At 36.7% G+C, this 22,492-nt stretch overlaps 1 protein-coding gene across 9 annotated transcripts in view; it reads right to left on the reverse strand.

Moving 5' to 3' along the window:
• Nucleotides 1-359: 359 nt before the first annotated feature.
• PHLDB2 (pleckstrin homology like domain family B member 2) overlaps nucleotides 360-22,492 on the reverse strand; it is a 105,911-nt gene continuing 83,778 nt past the window's right edge. For all 9 annotated transcript variants that reach the window (XM_054577321.1, XM_054577320.1, XM_054577322.1 and 6 more), the window contains 5 exons: nucleotides 9,412-9,502; nucleotides 8,341-8,487; nucleotides 6,347-6,566; nucleotides 2,731-2,816; nucleotides 360-2,116 (listed from right to left, as the gene is read on the reverse strand). In XM_054577321.1, the coding sequence (XP_054433296.1) occupies nucleotides 1,976-2,116; nucleotides 2,731-2,816; nucleotides 6,347-6,566; nucleotides 8,341-8,487; nucleotides 9,412-9,502 (685 nt within the window). In that variant the 3' untranslated portion in view covers nucleotides 360-1,975. The remainder of the gene's footprint in view (nucleotides 2,117-2,730; nucleotides 2,817-6,346; nucleotides 6,567-8,340; nucleotides 8,488-9,411; nucleotides 9,503-22,492) is intronic.

Below are 22,492 nucleotides of genomic sequence, written 5' to 3' on the forward strand. Positions count from 1 at the left end.
TCCTTGTCAGAAGAATAAATAAACTCAGTCCTTGTAATCCACAGTTCTAATTGCACCTACACAAGAGGACGGTAAGATGTCAGCGTTTTCAGGGTTTATCTTATTGTGTTAGCAACAGGAATATGACCAGAGATAGTTTTAAGTACTTGTTTTTAAACTACAGATCATATTGTTAGCACACAAAATCCTTTATATAGATTCTACAATGGACTTTGGCTGATTAGTCCACTCCCCCCACAACCCCCATCATGTTACCAATAGGTAACGTCCTAATGAGAGATGAGTTTATTTTCAAATGTGAAATCTGATCAACATTTTAATCCAAACTCAACATATTTTACACACATATTTAAAAGGTTTACTACATCATGCAAAATATAAAGTTGATTAGAATATCTTTACAATCCTATGACAAAAGTACAGTATAGAAAAGTTATATCTTTACACTAACCAAGAAAATTGTAGCAGTTGTATTTCACTCTTTTAGATCATTACAGGATTTGGGGGTGATGTCTGAAAAACGGATAATAAAAATATCTTCTGCAATCGTGATTTTGTCCTCTACTGTTCAAGTAAAATCATGTGTCATCCAGTTGTAAAATCTTGTGATTGGCAATACATATACATGTACATAAAGCACACTGCAAATGTAAAAAAATTGTACCCAGTCAGGCCTACCAAACATTTTACAGACACTTCCAATCTAATCATTTCACCTTGTGCTAGTAAGCAATGCCATTATTTTCTTCTTCTATTTATTTGCTAAGTTTTAGGAAAGAGTACATTCATACTTACACACATAACAAACCATGGTAAGTGGTACTTAAAAAACTGTTATGAAAAAGACTTGCCTGAAGTCATTTAATTCAACAAAAATTAATTTAACTCTAAGAAAAACAAATGCTAATTGTAAAGAAATACATAACAAAATAGTACATTACAGAGAACATTGTTGAACTTCACTTGACTTTTTAATAAAACGACAGCACTTCTGTATATAAGTATCTTAATTGGTCTGTTCTTTGGTTAAAAAAAAAACAGCTCTGATTTCATAGTTATATCATGTGAGGCTGCAATTTATAGATGTGCTCCACAACAAAGAAAAATCAGACAATCTAAGGAAATTGGCTACTGGTTATCTTTATTTTCAGCACTGGGAATGAAGAAATCTTCAAGAAAACAAGCACCTAACACTAAATAGTCTCTTTATTTTAAATTGCCCAATGTGACAGAATGCCTAAGACTGCTTCTTTTAAAAATACACAGCTTTTTCTTCTTCCTCCTTTTACAAAAAGTGGTTTCCTATAGATGTAGAGAAGCTTACGCTGGTGGCGACTCTGCAAAGTCAACTTCCTGGGCACTTGATGTCATCAAAATATCATTTTAAATCGCAGAGTAACACTAATGCAGTTCATCCCTTGAAACTACTACCATAAAAAGAAGTCATGTCAAGTCTTTGGTTTTGGTGCAATACTTAAAAAATTAGGGCAAAAGCTCCTCCTGTAATATATTCTTCTCTAAGCCCTTGTTTGCTTATATGTATAAAATAACCTTCAGCAAAGTGCTCCTAGTTTTAAAAAGCCAGTTGACTACAATAACGTCAATGCCAATGATTTGGGTGCTAAAATAATTTCATATTTCCAAGTATGTACATTTTGTAAACTGTTTAGTTCACCAATATCAACAATTAATAAAAATAGTTCATTAGAAATGCTCCTATAAGTGATACTATTTACCAAAATAGTGTTTTGTTTCTCATATGTGTTTCAATTATTTTGCTATTTATGACCAAGCTTTGAATTAAAACCTCTTACTCCTTCTTTACAAATGACTTCCTGTTACTATGAAAGGAGTTCTAAGTGTACACAGTTAAAGGGATGCGTCTGTTGGGTCTTTCCATCTGGGATAGATTATGGCTTCATTCTTGCACGAGATTATTGCAGTATGCCCTGACGTGGACTGTTGTTCCAGTTCACTACAACAAGAAGTGAGTGTAACCTTCTGCCCCAGTAACTATAACATCCATCCAGATCCTCATGGCTTCCGGTGATGGGGCCACCATATAGTAGATTCTGTCATGTGTCTTGACACTAAAGGTGAGTAATGGATTAGGACTCTAAAATTCAAAAAAGGAAAAAAATGTAACACAAGCATCTTAAAATTGTAACATGAAATAACACAAGACATGTATCAGGGCTTCTTCTTCTTTAAAAGTTCCAATTTATGCAAATCTACATAGGCATTACTTTTGCTCTAGTACAACCAATACCTGGTCCCAAGACCTTTCTCAAGACTGACTATCTTTCTGGCCTTTCTGCACAAAAAAATTCACAGAGAGCTCACCAATTCTCTTAGCTTCTACTTTTTAAAGCTCTAGGAGTGTACGTACCTGATTGTGGGTGTTTGTTAATAAATAGTAACTATTATTCTTAGCCTTACTAAGATCCTTCCTCATATACCAAGTAGCATCTTCTAAGAACCCTAGCAAAGAGTCACTTGGCAGGGTCTCTCCCAAACCAGTATGTCCAGAATATGCCCTCACTTCACCAGGATTTTTTTTTCACAAAAAGATCAGCTATACTGATCACTTCTATGCTTACTTTTCTAGTACCATTCAGATCATAAATGTCTGTTACGTCAGAACAATAAATCTAAATTGCTTCAATTTAAAAAACTTTTCCCAACTTAATTATGCATTCAAATTGTAGGAATCTGAAAACCACTGTTTACCTTATTAGCATTCTTGAGGTGGTCATAGTATACTTCTTCAATGGCTTGAAAGTATATTACTCCTTTTAATTTAGTTTCATGCTTGTCTGAAATGGTAGATGAGTGTTAAAATAAATACTTTATCACCACCAGCAGGCAGGAAAAATTATAATTCGTTATAATCATCATTAAAATATTTATCTAGTATTAAAATGACTTAAGTTTAATGCAGATATTTAGGTTAGTGCATTAGTCTGACTCTATATTGGGAAAAGAAAAAAAAAAAGATAAAGATATCAACCCAAATTGAAGGGCCTAAGTGACTTTACCCAAGGATCTCCAGAAAATTAGCAGTCAAAAGATAACCCAGAACTTCTGACTATTAAGTTAACACACAAAGTATAAACACCATTATTTCTCTGCATTCTCTAAGACATTCAAAAGGAAATATTAATACACATGGCTGTCGTGACGAAATGTGTAAGAATTATGTTTTTTAACTTATAATTTAAAACAATATTCTATTTATATTTCTTTTCTATCAATTTCTGGTCCAGCATGTTAGATTTATTTTCCTGCTCCCAATGGAGCTTCACATCAATAATGTCCTTTTGATGCAGCATTTTCCAAACTGTTACAAAGATTTCATCAGATTTGCCATAAACACAAAGCAAAACATTTTTTAAAACTCCAAATAACCAAACCACCAACCAAATAAACCACATCACTTTGTGATCTAAGTTCTTGAAATATTTTATATTTTAAAGTCATCGAGAATCCTAATACATGAAAGCTTATTGAAATTTTTTTAAAGCATGTGTGAGGATGCAGAGAAAGAGACTCTATCTTACCATTTTGGTGGAAATGCAAATTAAAAAAGCCTTTCCTGGAAGGCAATCTGATAAAACAAACACAATGAAAAACGAAAAAAAAATCCTCTTGGCATTTCTTCTTCTAAAACTTTATTCTATAAAAGCTACTTGTGCACATGCACATCGATTTGAATTTGTCATAGCAGAAGGCTGCAAAAGATCTGCTTGAACTTTTCACAGGAAACCAATTCAATCATAAACCAGGCATAAAGTGGTTATCTAACAGCCACTGTATAGAAAAATTTGAAATATTGCTATGTGCAAAATCTGAAAAACTTTTATGTGAAGAGTGAATAATTTGGCCTCAACTGTATTAGAAAAGAAAGAACACATATATGTACTGAAAATTATATATAAACTAATAGAGAAAACCTAAAAGGACATTTCAGGTGTAACAGTGGGAAAACGTCAGAACTTTTGTGATGGGAAAGGGGCAATTTCTTTATAGAGACATTTGTTTAATCTTTATTTATTTATTTATTTATTTACTAATGAATGTCCTTTTATTTTTTTTCCCAACAACAATAAAAAGCTAGTTTGAAGAACAACAGCCCTAAGAAGTTCAGTAGAAAATAAAGCTGTTTAATTGCATTTAATCCAGTATATCTCTCACACGTTGGCTGGAAAGAATTCTGCAGTAGTCATGGGAATACAGTAAACTTTGTTTTCTGAAAAAAGGCAGAAAACAAAATCTGGAGATAAAAGTAAATCTATTCAGTGTTTAAAACAAGCAGAAAAGTGGGGAATGAAACTTGTTTATAAGGCACTTCAAATATGAGAAAAGACTCTGAAAAATATAGGCCTCATAAGGACACTCTGAACTAAGAGAATCAAGAATGCCATTGTAAGTTGAAGAAATAATGCTATTCATTCGGTTTCAATGGCATTATCCTATCAATTTATATCCATATTTTCTGTGCCTCAGTATTTTGGAGACGTTTCTGAGGTTACCCAGTAAAGATGGAAGAGCGCAGAGTCAAGGTCAACGGGGAGACCGAAGGCTAGCTTTCAGCACCCTCGTTTCCAGCTCCTTCACACATACCCTGCTCACCCACCTCGCTGACAAGCTGCAGGGGCATGGTGAATAGGGGACCCGGTCCAGCCTGAGCTGCAATCTGTATGACATCCTGTGGGCTGATCTATTCCTGAAGTTGGTGTTGTTTTGGGAAAGAGTCGGGGAGGAGATGGCTGGGGCAGACAAAGCTGATGATGGTTGCAAGCAGCCAAAGGGGTAGTGTTTGCCAAACTATGTCTCACCAGTCAGCTATGTAATATTAAATACATATTAAAAAGCTGAATTAAGGATTATTTTTTCTGTTTTATGCACTAGGATTCTGAGTAATCTTTCATACACCAAAAAGGTTTTGGTGTTTACAAAATAATGAAGACCAGTTACTAAGAAGTTTCAATTTGGAAAACTCACTCACATTGGTCAGAAGGAAGGGGCACTGAACCACCCACCTGGCTGACAGATAAAAGAAATGAAATAAGGATCCCAGAGAAGAGAAGAATAAAAAGTTGTTTTGTCTGAAGTTATTTCAAAATTTTATTTTTGGAAAATTCTGGGTGAAATTGCCTGTGGCGACCAGCACACAGCAGTTTTCTTTATGCATTTTGCAAATACTAAATTACCATTTCTTATTAAATAAACATCTTTTCCATTGCACAAACTAGAGAAAATGTCTCTGAAATCTTATGGAACCCCAAGCCAGAAAGCCCTTGAAAGGCAAAGCAGGGGACCTGGAAGAGTTAGGCCATTCGCTTCAGTTACTTTCAGCCACCGTGGTAACTGGTCCCCACCCACAGGGCTCCGGACTGAAAGGCAGGGATTGTACTCCCGCCTTCTACTCACCCCAATTCTGGGGCTTCATCGCCAGTGTTTCGTTTCTTTCATATATACTTCGTTTCTCACATCTCTCTTCATAAACATATCCTGACCTCACACTACATATTAAATGTCTGGACTGTTGTTTTTTACTTATCACAGAGATACACTTTTTAACAACTCCTGACAATGTTTATAAATGCTGATACAGTCACCCCACAGCAGTCTCCTCATAACCTCTGGGATGATACCACCCTCCTCCAGCTGCTGAAAAGAGGGCAGAGCCATCCTTGTGGTAATAATGCATATGTTTCATATGTGATCAAAGGTAAGTAAAAGGCTTGTTGATAAGTACACCAATATTCCTATACTTATGGAAGATCAGGTAACAGCGTTTCTCACAATCCATCAAGCATCCAAAGATATTTCAGTCATTTAATTAATACTTAGTCACTAGTTCACTGTTAAGCTGTACTCTCTGTGCTTAAAAGACCATTCTAGTTTATAAACTATAGCGGAGTGACTGTGGGCTAAGGCTGCCTAATAGTGTGTGACTTACATAGGGCACATGACAGTAAATGAATGAATGAATGAATAAATAAGTACCTTTTATTCTGCCCTCATGGTTTAAAAAATTTTGATCTCACAAATATAATCCACTTAATATTTATTTGGACTTGAGCTTATTTCAGAACTAGAAGAGACTAATTCATAATTTTTATATAACTTTTTTATTTCTAAGAGAAAATTCATATGACATGGACCATATGATCTTAACATAAAATAATATACATTTACAAAATTAACATTGCCATTACTTCTATTAGTTACCAATCTCCGTATTTGTACTCATTCTCCCTATTTATATTTATACTGTCTATTCTCTTTAACAGAGGGTTCCTAATTTGAATATATCACTTAGATATTTTTCATCACCCACCTGCATAATAAGAGAATGTGCGCTTGTTCCGATCAAAAACAAACCAGCGTTTTTTCCAAGTTTTAATTTTTCCACCCATTTTGATGAGGAACCCTCGGCAGGTCTTCTCTGTGATGGACACATGATAGCAGGTATCGATGTTGTGGCCAGCAGTCTCCACATGGCTCCTCAAATCGAAGTCTTCCTTACGGACAGGCAGGTAGCGTGTCAAAGGCCGAGACTAAAAAAATGCAAACCCATTGCATCTGTAACTAATTATGTTTTTCGTTTTAGGTCACAGATATGTAGAAGCAGGGGGGAACCCCCCCCACCCCGAAAAGCTTAAGCATGAAAATACCCATGTGATTATGATTATCTAAGATAAACATCATCATGTGGGGTCTAAAAAGTGGATAGCATTTTAAGAAGGATGCTACAATATTGCGAGGGGAATGGAGTGGACACACCCAGGCCAATAGATTCTATTTCTTGAAATGAACAGATGAGAAAATGGAGAAATTCCATTACCTTAGCTTTCAAAAGGTATTTAGCACTTAAAACCACAGGGAAATGAAGCATGAAGTTACCTGGGCTGCTTCCTACAGATAAGGACTTCTCCACTTCAAAAGTTCCCATGAGTTCTCCCCACCACAACCGCACCATAGTTCTTAAATAATCTCAGACATTATTGATGGAACATTCTTTAGAAGTAAGTACAAACCCCACAAGATCCCCAAAGCTGTATACACAGGCTTCCATACACTCTCTAATAGAAACTGGAGGCAGAGCTGTATGTCTCGCAAAGCAAAGCTAAAATAAGGTAAGAAGTGGAATCAAAAAACTGTCTAGAACCAGACATCGAAGAGAGAGAGACATAGATGTCCTTTATCTTACTGCAGCTGGAGAAGAGGTTCATCTAATCTAGGAAACATAGATTACTATCGGTAATATTTCTAAAAATAATGTTTTACTTTATCCTGTTAAATTACCCCACTCCTTTACCCTCGGGGAAATGACCTCATCATATACTTGGAGGCAAAACTTACAATTAGGATTAAAACAGAATTGTGCTTTTTGGTTTAGCATCAGATACCTTCACAGTGAGTCAAAATTTGGCAGAGGTTTGGCATAATAAGAGAAAACGAACATATTTTACTTTGTAGTTCTCCTTCAATATTTTGTCTTTGATTCTGCGGCACTTTGACTATAGACAGATGTCACAGGCTTGTGATAAATCAAAGCCTTAAAGAAAGTCTCTCACTTCTGTACAATCAACTGCCAGCACTACAAAGGATAAGGGAAATGGTACCTTTTACCTTAGTGTTTAGTAATCTTTGGTAAAAACTGATTTGAACTTAAATTACATGGACTTAAAATTTTATTTGAGTTTCTCAGAAAACATATATTATGTAAGCCTCTCTAGTAACAAGACCAGAAATTCAAACTCTCTGATGACCAAGACAGGAAGTTGAACAGCATAGGTGGTTTTCCCAAGTTTTGCTCAAGCTCAGTAATCTGGTGCACACATGTGTGGACCAGATTAGCAAAGGGGACACATGTGAAAATACAGTGGTTAGAGGAAAAAACAAAACCCAAAACACTAACCCCACCACCAAGAAACAGTACTGGTAAAAATTAATCCGGTTCTGGAGTGTTTGATCCCAAAAGATGGCTTAATAGCACCTCTTCTCTTTATGAACCAAAGGATGTTGTATTTGGTTTCAGTAGCAAACCCAGCTGCATTTTCAAACATGCTCAAAAAACATTCTCCTTTTAAATATATTCCAAAAAATAGGTAGAGGAAAAAGTGCCTTTCCCATCAAATGTTCCATGCATGGGCATAGAAAATAAATGTAGTTTTTTTATTCCTACTAATGCATATGTTCCCCCTAGCCATCATGTCAAGAACTGTTGATAATTCGTGGAAAGCATCCTGACACAGCTTTTCCATCCTCTATAACAGAACAGCCACTAGGGGGCAACATACTCTTATCTATTCAGATTGACCCACCAACCTGTGCCCTTTGTTTCTCCCTTATTTTCACTTCCTTTTCAATTAACTTCTGCCTCTGGCTAGTTTCTTCCTGCAGTCGTTTTTCCAGGAGTTCTCGGCGTCGTTTCTCTTCTTCCAGAGCTCGTTTTTTGGCTTCCATTTCCCGTTCCTAAATATCATAAGGCAGAATAAACTTTCAGACTGGTTGTACTTGAATGGTTCCAATTGTATTATCAAAAAAGAAATTCTTACTAGAAATTTTGGTTTATAACCTAGGCCCTTACAATATTTAACCTCGATTAAAACACCTGTGATCACCCCTCACATAGCTTTCAAAATCATCCTGTGCAGGAAGGCAACCACTAACTTTAGTTAACAACTGAGCGTAAGTGGAAATCCATCTTGTGATTGCATTCGGTCATTTCATATTGATAATGACAACCATCCCATTTTATATAAAAATCCCCATAAATGGTTAGCCAACACTAGGCATGAGGGATTTAGCCTTTCTTTCAATTGCTGTCTTTTAACTGAAGGTCATGTGTGGGTCCTTCCAATTCCTGTTGTTGCTCTGTTGCTTCCTGGCCGAAGGTTGCAGAGGAAGCACATGGGGAAGTCAGAAGAGGAAAGGAGGTGCCCTTAGGGCAGGATGCAAAGGCATTCTGGGGGATTCCTAAGGAAGTCCATATTCTGGCTTGAAATAAGAGTCACAATAATAAGGGATTTTTAATGTTACAATAGCGTAGTTAATGCAAGCTGGCAGGGAACAGAGAATGCATAATGACATTCATCCTCATTCCTTGGCCGGCAAACAAAGTGGCCATCAAAGGGAAACGTAATACAAAGCATTTATTTCAGTCTGTATCAACACTATATATTTTGTTAAATTATGAAAAATTGCAGTACAGTAAAGAGCCTTAGAAAACATTTAACACCCTTAATTTTCAGATAAGAAAATGAGGCCAGGAAAGGCTGAATGACTACTGCACAACCACACTGCCTCGTGAGGCCCGAGGACAGCTTCCTGCTGTCAGGTGCAGGGCATGCTGAACCACCATACTGCTGACCTCTGGCATGAAGACATTAGACCTACCCTGGATTCAAGCAGCCGTGTCTTCTCTGCATGGGCCTGTTTCAAAAGTCTCTCCATTTCTTCTATTCTGGCAATATTTGAAGTACTGGCACTGAATAAAACACAAAAGCATTTCAAGAATATTGTTTCAGATTGAGATCTCCTCAAACACACAAGTGCACAAGCATCCGGATTCACGAAAATGTATGACAAAGTCCAATGCAATCTAAAGGACTAAGAGAGATAGTGGTCTGAAAAAGCAAGTCAATTCAACTCTGAAAACTGTAGGTGATACTGACTTACCTCAGTGTAGAAGGCAAAACATAGGCAAGTGGAATGATGCCATAGCACAGTGCTTTACCAAAACCAAATTTTACAAAGTGTGTTCTCAAAAGTGTTTTCTGCAAAGTCTAAAAATCATGGCCTGTGGGGGGCCTTCCCCTTATCTGAATTATTCAGAAATGACAGACCAACAAGGCTATCACCAAAGTTCTACGTAAATAGCATCTAAGGTTTGAAGTCACTTTATTTGGTTTGGGAATGTGTCATTAGCTGCTTTTTTGTTGTGCCTTCACTATGTGGACATTTTATTTCTCAAGTGATAATACCAATTAAAAAATGACTACCCTCAATTAAATGATGGTAGTGGCCAGCTTTGTCAATAAATGTGCACACACCAATACCAAAGAGGAAACTGCATAAAGGGATCCAGGAGCTTTGAAAGAAATGCATCTTGGGAAACACATGACACATACAAGTAAAGAAAAAAAAAACAGAGGAAGTGAACGCTGCAAGAATAGTTAGAGATAACTAAACGAGAAAGAGAAGAACTTGGAAATTTTACCTTTAAACAAAAATTTATATTTTTCTATTTGCTTACATTTTATTTCACTAGTTTGGAAAAGAGAGGCCATAACCTAGGTCAAAACATTTACTCTGATGTTCCAGCCATGGAAAACCAATGATGTTTGTTATGAATGTACACTTGTATAATCATTTACATATCTATCTTCCTGTCTAGACTCTTTTGAGAACAGAAAGGCTTTCATACGTCTATTCCCCACAGCATACAGCCTGGCCTACAGTAGGAACCTGTGTTTATAAGACATTCATATAAAAATAAATTCATATAAAATGCTTAAGATAATTATTATTATGATCTTCCAAAATCACATTTTGGATCATCTCAAACCTAGGTTTTTTGAAGAGATAAATGACCACAGCAACACAGGACACATGGTTTATCTTAAATTCAGTACTGTGAACACAGATGTTTTTAGCAGCTGTATTCCTATCTGCCAAAATTTGGAAGCAACCAAGATGTCCTTCGGTAAGTAAACGAATAAATAAACTGTGGTTCATCCAGATGATGGAATATTATTCAGTACTAAAAAAAAAATTAAGTAGCAAGCCATGAAAAGACATGGAGAAACCTTAAATACATATTATTAAGTGAAAAAAGCTAATCTGGAAAGACTAAATACTGTATGGCTCCAACTATATTATAGTCTGGAAAAGGCAAAACTCTAGAGACAATGAAAAGACCAGTGGTTGCCAGGGATTTGAAGGGGGAGGGGGGACACAGGATTTTTAGGGCAGTGAAAATCCTCTGTATGATATTATAATGATGAATACATGTCCTTACGCATTTGCCTAAATCCATAGAATGTACAATATTAAGAGTGAACCTTAGTGAAAACAGTGGACTTTGGGCAACAACAGTGTACCAATGTAGATTCACTGTTACCAAATGTACCACTCTGGTGGGGGATGCTGATAATGGGAGAGGGCCATGCATGGGGGGCAGGGCTAAATGCGAAATCTGTACCTGCCTCTCAACGTTGCTGTGAACCTAAAACTCATCCAAAATTTGTTTAAGTCTTTAGAAAACAACGATCAGTACTGCCATCACCTTTACAAAATGCATCTATCAAGGACAGAGGCCTTAGGGATGTTGCAGCCTTAAACTTAATAATTAGGCTGTACACCACAGGGTTACCTTAGGCCAACTGTTAGCCAGGTGTTTTCTCCTGATTAAGAAAAGAACCTGGCGATTTCTTTTCATTATTTCCATGAGCTGTTGGGGAAGGTACAAATGCGTAAGTTCTGTTCTCTTAAACCAGCAAGAATTTTTTCAAATGTGTAATTTTTGTGCAGAAATTAATGTTCCCCTTTATTGAGAATACCCAACTTCATGAACAGAAAAGGACAATCTTTATCAACTCTACTGAGAAAGCCTGACAAACATGCAGGCCATATAATAGCACAAAATTACGTTCTTATTCTATAGCAGCAATCTCCAACCTTTTTCATCTCGTGGCACATGTAAACTGGTTACTACAAATTAGTAACGGCACACCGTCTGTTGCACAACAAAAAATATATTTTTTACCAATCTGACAAGAAAAAAATAGGTATAATTTTGATTCATTCACACCAGATGGTTATTATTGTGTTGGCTGTTATTTTTTTATTGACAATCTAAGGGAAAAGAGGTCAGTGCTTCTGACTAAAGGGTCAGGTATTGCAGGCTTTAAAATTTTTTCTGGCCCACTGGTTGACAGTTGCTATTTTATCGTGTTGTCCGTGGCATCAGATATGTATGTCTTATGTGTACAATTAATTTGGAAATGCATAATCACTAAGTTTCAGGTTTTAAGAGCTTGCCAGTTAAAAAAAAACAAACAACAACACTCACCCACAGCCGAATGCTTATTTGTCCCTAGTTCTTTCTACAACATTCCCATTTTTCATTTTTCATCTAGCTTGTGCCCTGAACGCTGTTACAGAAAACTCAGTGTGTCCACTCCTTCATTGTTTGGGCAGCATTGTTAGAACGTTGATTCTTAGGTTGAGTCAAAATCTATCCTCTTACAGCTTCCATTCACTGGCCTAAGTATAACTCTGAAGCCACATAAAACCTACCAGATGAATTGGTTGTAAATAACTTGGTTAGAAACAAATATTTTCAGTCCATGGTTTTTCATGTATTTGTAATTTGGGCACATCCTAGGGATTAAGTTTTCAAATATTTATCCAACTTTAAATATTTCTGTTCATTTTTTAAGAATTTTTCAGAGTATTTTCTATTACTTTATAATATTTCTAAGTACTTTTCTGCCAATTATATTCAACTTATTTATTTGGCAGTGTTCTCACAGATGTCTTAATTTTTGCTCCAAATGAACTGAATTTGCTGAAAACACTTGATAGAAACTTCAGGTTAGTACTGACCACTTCCTGTCTTCATTGCTTAGGCACATAGTCACGCGCGCGCGCGCGTGTTTATGTGTGTGTGTGTGTGTGTATACTGTATACACTTTAAAAGGTACTCAGTTATTTTATTAAAAACAATCATTTTTACTCATAGACATTTGTTCTCTCCATAGCCACACTCTTGCTATTGTTGACTTTTAATATTTCCTTCACATTTAAGTCTCTTTTATTCAGTATAATTTTTGCTGCTTTATGATACTCTGTTGCTACCACTTGATAAGAGTCACTTAAAAAAAAGTCAGGAGGCTATTGAGGAAGAGGAGCCTGTAGTCATCTGCCTCGGTTCTCAAAGCTGCTATTAAATTGCTAACCTGTTGCTCAACTCAGCTCAAGGCTAAGCCATAAACATCCTGGAACTACTGCTGTATGGACATCTATGGACTTTACTTCCTTCTCATAATTTTATACTCCCTCATTTGCATATTAGAACTATCCAGTCCCTGCTAATTTAGCCATATTCCTTCATTTGTGTGGAGGACTGAAATGGGAACCATACTTGTAAATTTCACCCCTATAAAACCCTGTCTTTCTTTGTTCTCCTCCAAGCATGTTTAAGTTGCTTCCCGAATCTGTGCCTCCCCAGTTGTAAAGTTTTTTGTTCAATAAATACTTTTTCTTCTTTATTGCAGCCTGAATCTCTTCTCTAGTTAACACTATCTTGGGTAGAGAACAGAAAATAAGCCTTAGCCTAAAATGAAGGGATTAGAAGAATTTAAAATTCTGGTTAAAATATCTTTTAAAACCAAGTTCAGCCACAGATTACTTTCAGGCCTATTCTAAGTCTTACTTCTCCCTCCATACACACAGTGCTGGTATTCAAGTTCTCATGAGCAATCAACTTCCTCAACATTTTCTCAAAATATGAGCACAGAGTCAGCATTAGAAAGTTAATAATGATAATAATAATAATAATAATGCATCATTATCAGTGCTATTTAGAACACTACATTCTATAAGTCAACTCAGTAATTCCAGCAGAATAGAGGTTTTATACACAACTGACTCTCAGCTGCTTTTTTTTAAAATCTAAGGCTTGTTTTCTTAACTCTATGTTTACAGTGTAGGTAATAATGCTGAAAAAGCAAAAACACTGTCTGACCCAAGTAACTTTCTGATACACACAAAAATGATGTCTCAACAAAAACTGAAAGGCAAATGCACCCACAACTCTGAGTAATTCTACAATATAATTCTACAAATGCCTTTTTGTGACATAATAAACCACAAGGCTAAGTTTATGTCACTAGAATTTCAGCATGGAATTACCTCTATAAGATATGTATAATTTCAGGATATTTTAATATATAATTATTTAAAACTCTTAAAAAGAAAAAATGTTAGTCCTTTATTTCTTTCTACCTACCTCCACAAACTTCCCACTAAGAAAGTGCTGTCATTAAGATTAAAGATGAAGAGGAATAAGTGGAAGCTACAATAACCTCCTCCCAGGACCAAACTGGAATTACAACTAAATTGTAGAGAAATCATCTTGGCTAACCAACTGAACACTAGCTGGAGAGAAGCCTTATAACCAAAGACAGACAGAAGGAACCACTTCACTACAACAAGACTGGGAGGGTGGAGGTAAATCCCCAAGTTGGGCTCCCCAGCACATAGCACCATAGCCAGGAAAGGAACCCAGATAACATCAGCTGTGAAAATCAAAGGGCTTTCTGTCCACCAGGGAGAAAAGAATGGAGATGCAGAGAGACTCTAAAAAGGCCAACACACAAAAACTCCATTTGTAGCCACTTACGCTGGGCTCCAGCAGAGGAAGGGCAGACCTGTGAGGAGAGTCTGGGGCTGGAGGCTCTGGGGGGAGATGTGAAGAAACAGCTACCAGGACCCCTATGTTGAGTTATTCCCCATTCTGCATAGGCCATCTTTCTCAGGCAGAACACTCCTCTCCAAGTGGCATCAGCCTGAGGGGAAGCAATAGCCCCACCAGCACAAATTACTCGGCCCAACCCTGTGGAACTTAAGCTGGGATGCTGAGGAGTACACCCAAAGGCTATTTCAATGATTAAGTTTAACAACTAAGGTGGATCTCTGGGAGCTCTGAGACATTAGCAGACACTCCCTTGGGCATGGTGCTGGTAAAAACTGGCCTTGGTGTGCAGCCTAGTTCTTCCTGCATACATCCGGGCCCAGCAGAGGGAGCCACATGCTGTAGATCACTGATAGCTCCAACCAGGTTGCCCAAGGCCAGGCACATGCAGTGTCCAACATAGGTTTGACCAGTCTTTGCAGTTCTACCTAATACATAGAAACAAACACAAAGAAGCAGCCAAAATGGGAAGACAAAGAACCAAATGCCAAACGAAAGAGCAAGAGACTCCTCCAGAAGAACTAAATGAAAGGGAGGCAAGCAATTTAACAGATATAGAGTTTAGAGTAATGGTTATAAGGAAATCAATAGCATGAAAAAAGAACCAGTCAGAAATAAAGAATGCAACATCTGAAATAAATAATACACTGAAAGGAATAAGCAATAGGTTAGATGAAGAAGAGGATCAAATCAGTGATTTGGAAGACAAGGTAGAAAAAAACTCCCAAGCAGAGCAGCAGAAAGAAAAAGAAATGAAAAAGAATGAGGAGAGCTTAAGAAACATTTTAGACAGAGCAAAATGTAACAACATCCACTTCATGGGAATATCAGAAGGAGAAAGGAGTAAACAAGGGATTGAGAACCTATTTAAAGAAATAATAACCAAAAATTTCCTTAGTCTGGTGAAAGAAAAAGACATACAAGTCCAGGAAACATAGACAGTCCCTAACAAGATGGACCCAAAGACGCCTACACCAAGACACATCATAATTAAATGGCAAAACCTAAAGACAAGGAGAGAATCCTAAAAACTGCAAGAGAAAAGCAGGTAGTTACCTTCAATTAGACTGTCATATGATTTCTCAACAGAAACATTTCAGGCCAGAAGGGACTGGCATGAAACGTTCAAGGGGATGAAAGCAAGGACCTACAACCAAGGCTACTTTACCCAGCAAGGGTATCATTTAAAATTGAAGGAGAAATAAAGAGCTTCCTAGACAAGGAAAAAGCTAAAGGAGTATCTTACTACCAAACCAATACTGCAACAAATGTTAAAGGACTTGCTAAAGGAAGAAAGAGGATGAGAAGGAGGTGGAAGAGAGGAAAATGAAAAACAAAGAACAATAGCATAAAAATAAAATGGCAATAAATACATATTAATCAATAATCACCTTAAATGTAAATGGCTTAAATTCTCCAATAAAAACACATAGGGTAACTAAATGTATAAAAAAACAAAACCCATATATATGCTGCCTCCAAGAGACCCATCTCATATCAAAAGATACACATAGACTAAAAGTAAAGGGACAGAAAAAGATATTTCATGCAAATGGAAAGGGAAAAAAAGCAGTACTTACATCCAAACAAAACAGACTTTAAAACAAAGGCTATAGTAACAGACAAAGAAGGGCACTACATAACGATAAAGGGAACAATTTGAAGTAAACATTTATGTACCCTATATAGGAGCACCAAAATATGTGAAGCAAACCTTGACTGACATAAAGGGAAGATCAACAGAAATACAGTTATAGTTGGGGATTTTAATACCTTATTGAACTTCAGTGGATAGATCTTCCAGACAGAAAATCAACAAGGAATCAATGGCTTTAAACAAGACACTATATCAAATGATTTAATTGATGTCTTCAGTGCCTTTCACCCCAAAGCAGCAGAACATACATACATTTCAAGTGCAATGGAATATTTTCTACTGGATAGATCACATGTTAGGATAAAAAACATGTCCCTATAAATTTAAGAAGACTGAAATCATGTCAAGCATCTTCTCTGACTATGTTATGGAACTAGAAATCAATCCCAAGAACACTGAAAACCATGCAAAGACATAGAAGCTAAATAACATGTTGTTAAACAATGCATGGGTCAACAATGAGAGGACGGTGGTGAAAGAGAGTCTATAAAAATGATACAAAAGATCAACGAATCCAAGAGCTGGTTCCTTGAAAAGAAAAACAAGACTGACAAACCTTTAACTAGATTCATCACGAAAAGAAGAGGACACAAAATCAGAAATAAAAGAGGAGAAATAAAAACTGACACCAAAGGAATACAAAGGATTGTAAGAAAATATGAACAACTACATGCCAATCAATTGGACAACCTGGACATAATGGAAAAATTCCTAGAAAAAAACAAACTTCCAAAATTAAACCAAGAAGAATCAGAGAACTTGAATAGACAGATCACACCTAAGTGAAACTGGAGCAGGAATCAAAAAACTCCCAACAAACAAAAGCCCTGGATCAGATGACTTCATAGGTAAGTTTTACCAAATATTCTGGGAAGAATACCTATCCTTCTAAAACAGTTTCAAAAAATTCAAGAGGAGGAAATACTCCCAAGCTCACTTTATGAGACCAGAATTATCCTAATTCTAAAACCAGATAAAGACACTACAAAAAAAGAAAACTACAGGCCAATATCCCTGATGAACATAGCTGCTAAAATTCTGAACAAAATATTAGCATTCCAAATACAGCAATGCATCAATAAGGTCGTATACCATGAACAAGTGGAATTTATTCCAAGAATGCAAGGATGGTACAACATTCAAAAATCAATTAATGTAATGCACCACATAAACAAAATGAAGGGTAAAAACCACATGATCATATCAACAGATGCAGAAAAAGCATTTGATAAAATCCGGTACCCATTTATGATAAAAACTCAGCAAAGTGGGAATAGAGGGAACATACCTAAATGGTCATATATGACAAACCCACTGCCAGCATCATACTCAATGGACAAAAACTACAAGCATTCCCCTTAAGATCAGGAACAAGACAGAGATGTTTGCTTTAACCTCTCTTATTCAACACAGGAATGGAAGTCCTAGCCACAGCAATCAGACAAGAGGAAGAAACAAAAGGCATCCAAATTGGAAAGGAAGTACTAAAACTGTCTTTATTTGCAGGTGACATGATATTGTACATAGGGAACCCCAAAGATTCTACCAAGAAACTACTAGAACTGATAAATGAATTCAGCAAAGTAGCAGGATATAAAATTAATATCCAAAAATCAGTGGTATTTTTATATGCCAATAATGAACTAAATTTAATGGAAATTAAGAAAACAATCCCATTCATAATTCGAAAAAAATAAAATACCTAGGAATAAACCTAATGAAGGGTATAAAAGACCTGTACTCAGAAAATTATAAGACACTGAAGAAAGAAATCGAAGAAGATACAAATAAGTGGAAGCACATATTGTATTCATGGATAGAAAGAATTAACATCATTAAAATGTCCATACTACTGAAAACAATCTATAGATTCAATGCAATTCCTATCAACATTCCAATGACATATTTCACAGAACTAGAACAAATATTTCAAAAATTTATATGGAACCCCTAAAGGCCCCACAAAGCAACAACAATCCTGAGAAAGAAAAAGAAAGTTGGAGGAATCACACTACCTAATATTAAACTTCATTGTAAGGCTATAGTAATCAAAACAGCATGGTACTGGCATAAAAACAAACACATAGATCAACAGAACAGAACAGAGAGCCCTGAAATAAACCCACACATTTACAGTTAATTGATATTAAATAGAGGAAGCAAACACATACAATGAGCTAAAGATAGTTTACTCAATAAATGGTACTGAGAAAATTGGACATCTATGTGCAAAAAAAAATGAAACTAAACTACCTCTTACACCACACACAAGAAAAAATTCAAATTGGATTAAAGACTTAAATGTTAGACCTGAAACCATAAAATCCTAGAAGAAAACATAGGCAGTAAAATCTCGGGCATTGCTCATAGCAATTTTTTATCAGATGTATCTCTCTAGGCAAGGGAAACAAAAGAAAAAATAAACAGATGGGACTACATTAAACTAAAACACTTTTGTACAACAAAGGAAAACATCAACAAACTAAAAAGACAGTCTACAGAATGGAAGAACATATCCACCGATATATCTGATAAGGGGTTACTATCCAAAATTTATAAAGAACTTACAAAACTCAACACCAAAAATACAAACAACCCTATTAAAAAATGGGGAAAGGATCTGAATAGACACTTCTCCAAAGAGGACATACAGATGGCCAATAGACACACAAAAAAACATTCAATGTCACCTATGACTACAGAAATCCAAATTAAAACCAAAATGAGATATCACCTCACACTTGTCAGAACGTCTATCATCAATAAATCAACAAACAACAAGTGCTGGCAAGGATGTGGAGAAAGGCCAGCCCTTTTGCACTGTTGGTGGGAATCCAAACTATGCAGCTACTGTGGAAAGCAGTATGGAGATACCTCATTAAATTTAAATAGATCTGCCTTTTGACCCAGTGATACCACTTTTGGGAATATGTCTGAAGAAATCCCAAACACTAACTCGGAAGAACATAAGCCCCTATGTACAAGGCGGGGCAGGGTGGGGAGGCTGGGGGGAGCATATAAGGATGCTAAATAGTAATAGAAAGAACACAATACGAATTTTAAAAACAAGTGCTGTCATAATACACATTGCAAACATTAGTTTCTATTACTCTACTTATCTGATGTTTACCATTTATTTTCAATCATAACAATGGGTATAAGTTTATCTTACGGTAGCATGAAATTTTTTTAAAGGTAGAGGGTAGCACAGAGGAGAAATGCTTGTTTTTCTGCCTCCCCCTTTTATACTAGAACTTTAGCAAGCATCTTTTACTTTGGCTTCAAGTTTTGGACCTTCAAAGGATCTGACAGCAAAATTAAATAAATGCTATTAGTAATTTCTGACTGTGGTGACTGGTTATCCACAACTGCTAGCACCGCCAGGTCAGTTCTGAAAGGACAAAGTCAGCGACACTTGCTATCATGGTGCCATTTGCTGAGCAGGCCAAAGTCATGACCTTGTTAAACATGACGGCCATTTTACTCTTCTGAGCTTGTCCTTCGGACTGGAAATCACTGGAAAGCAAGAACTGAAGGTGACTAACCACTCCTATAGCCACAGGCAGAAGATAACATTGGAACCAACTGCAGCCTCGTGTTACAACACCCCAGTAGCCCAGAGACCACACAACAGCCACCCCTGCCTTCTGCCACCCTTTTAAATCCAATTATAATTCAATAAAAGCTCAAAGCCCCCACCGCTCAATGCTGGTGTAAGTCTCCACGCCATGCCCCTCTCCTTTCTTAGAAAGTGAATAAAATCTTTACTCTTTACATTTTCTTCTCTTTGTGAATTCCTTCAGAGCCCGCGTCACCGACCACCCCACCAAGTTCTGTGTGAAGGAACGCTGGAAAATAACTGTGGCCACACATAACTATCCTACTTGCCAGGAATGATCACCCCAATAATACTGTTTTCTTAACATGTCATGTTCAGTGGAAACATTCTCATTTTCTACCCCTGGACACCATTCTAAGAAAAAGCAACTAAACGAGCAGATAAAAATAAGTTAAGGTTTTCCTGGTCACTGTGCTTGGGAGTTCAAATCTGAACTTCTAATGCTTGGTAAAGATAATCAAAGTGGTCTCTTTATAGTGATTTCCGGTATTCACTGATGCACCATTTTTTTTTACCACCATTAAATATGAGAGATTGAGTGTGGCGTGTGATTATTGGGAAAGATGCATATGTACTTCTAATTTTGGAGGGGAAAAAGAGGTAGAGAGCAAGAAACAGAAGAGGAAAAACACCTAAGTAGGAAAAACCATAGAATGTATTTATTTATTAAAGATGACTCAGAAATAAAAAGGAATTTAAAAGGTCAAGCTATCAAGAGTTCACCATAGGTATACCGTTCACAATACCGAACATCATATTCACAATTATTAGGGAAGACAGGAGAGTAGTCTGATGTCTTCAAAATAACAACTAAGTACCAAGTGCCAAAGAAATGTGGGAGGTCCCTCTGAGATTACTACATTGGAAAACTAAACTGCTGCATTTTGCATTCTCTCTTTTAACGTCCAGCTTTTATTCCTCTATCATCATTATATAACAGTTGCTGAGTTTCTGATTTTATTTGTGTCCTGTTATTCAAAAATACCACATCAAATTGGTCAGTTTACATTGGACACCGATCATTTATGAATAACTACACAAAGTTCTAGGATTTCTGTCCTAAGAACGTTAGCCCCCAGCCCGCTGGCGTGGCCCCAGCAACCTCAGCCGGACAGCAGGTGCCACCTGAGCACCCGGCGGGCGAGAGCTGGCGCGATGCCCAACCATTTCACACACTCACGCATCTTCCCCAAAACAATCATATTACATTTTTCAAAAGTGAGATACTGCTTCTTCTCATACTGAATAAAGTGAAATACTAACCCTTCTGACATTAAATAATAATGGCAGCAAAAATATCACCTTTACTCATGATTGTTATTACATCATCCCCTCCTTAAATTTTGGTCATTTCCATGTGACAAAACAGTAATACAATTGTATGGTTGCTTTTCTGTTTTTTCCAGGAACTCCTGATAGGATATATCCAGTAACATCAGTATTTCACACATTAATGCCAAAATACACTGTACTCTATTGACCACAGAATATAGCATCTACCCTTTGCTTCTTTCCCTCCTCCCAGATCTCCTGGCTATCGTGTCTGGTTACATTTGGGTCTCTCATATTCTTTTCATTTAAGAAATACTTACTAAAACTAACCCCAAAGCTAAGTGTAATTTGCTAATATTACTTTCCCTCTGACTCTGTCATTCTTTCTAATTTTTTTTTCTGGGGTCAGGGAGAAGAATTATTGAAACTTATGTAAAAAATTAATTATATTTAGATGATGGAAAATTTCTATCAAAATATTAAAAAATCTGTCATCCCCTTATGTTCAAGAAACAATCCCTCCATTTCACAGACAGACAATCAGGGCTGAGAGAGGTCTGAGGTCTGCGTTCAGCAGTACAAGTATTCCTGTTTCCAGCCTGAGGTGTCATTCCAAATAGGGAAGTTTGATGGCAATTATCCAACCATTTTCTTTTGAGACACATAAGTGACCAACTGACATTGACTGAATATTGGATGTTTTTGGGGGGGGGGGAGTTAAATCAAAATGTTTCTCAGCCAATTAAGTAATTCAAACCAAAAATATCAAAATCAAAAATATGTTCATTTTACTATATCCTGAGACATTTACTTAGCCAACGCTTATTGAATACCTACTATATGCCAATATCTCTACTGGGTATGGAAACTGAAAGGTGATCAGGCATCTTCCTTGACACTGAGGAATTTGCCAATTAATTACTGCAGCAAAAAACGTATACTGCAATGGGATCAGCAATATAATAGAAAAAAGGTATCTAGTGCAATGGAAACACGGAAGAGAAAGCCCTGAAGGAAAAAATTTTCATGACTTTCCAACTTGAATTTGAGCTTAAAGGATGCGGAGAATTTCTCCAGGCTTAGAGGGGAGTGGGGCAATGGGGATGGGATAGGTATTCTGCAATGCCAGGCAAGATCATTGCTCAGAAAGCACAGGCTGAATGAATAAACAAATGCATGAAGTGACCAGAGATGGTGGTGCGCTGGTAAACCAGATCTCTGGATGGAAACAAAAACGCTAATATGTCGTTGATCTTTGTGGAATACATATTCTCATCACAGCCCATCTCCGACCACTGACATGACATCACCGATCACAGAGTTAGGAGGAGTCCATGTGTGTTTGTGGAATGAAGGAGCCTATCAACAAATGAATGAACAAATTACACAATTCCAGGACAAGGATCAATTGGAGCAAAGACACAGAGACCTGAGAATTCATTGTCTTGTC

Source organism: Pteronotus mesoamericanus, unplaced genomic scaffold (genome assembly GCF_021234165.1).
Source record: "Pteronotus mesoamericanus isolate MK-2021 breed Mesoamerican mustached bat unplaced genomic scaffold, CSHL_Meso_final contig_42, whole genome shotgun sequence".
NCBI lineage: Eukaryota > Metazoa > Chordata > Mammalia > Chiroptera > Mormoopidae > Pteronotus > Pteronotus mesoamericanus.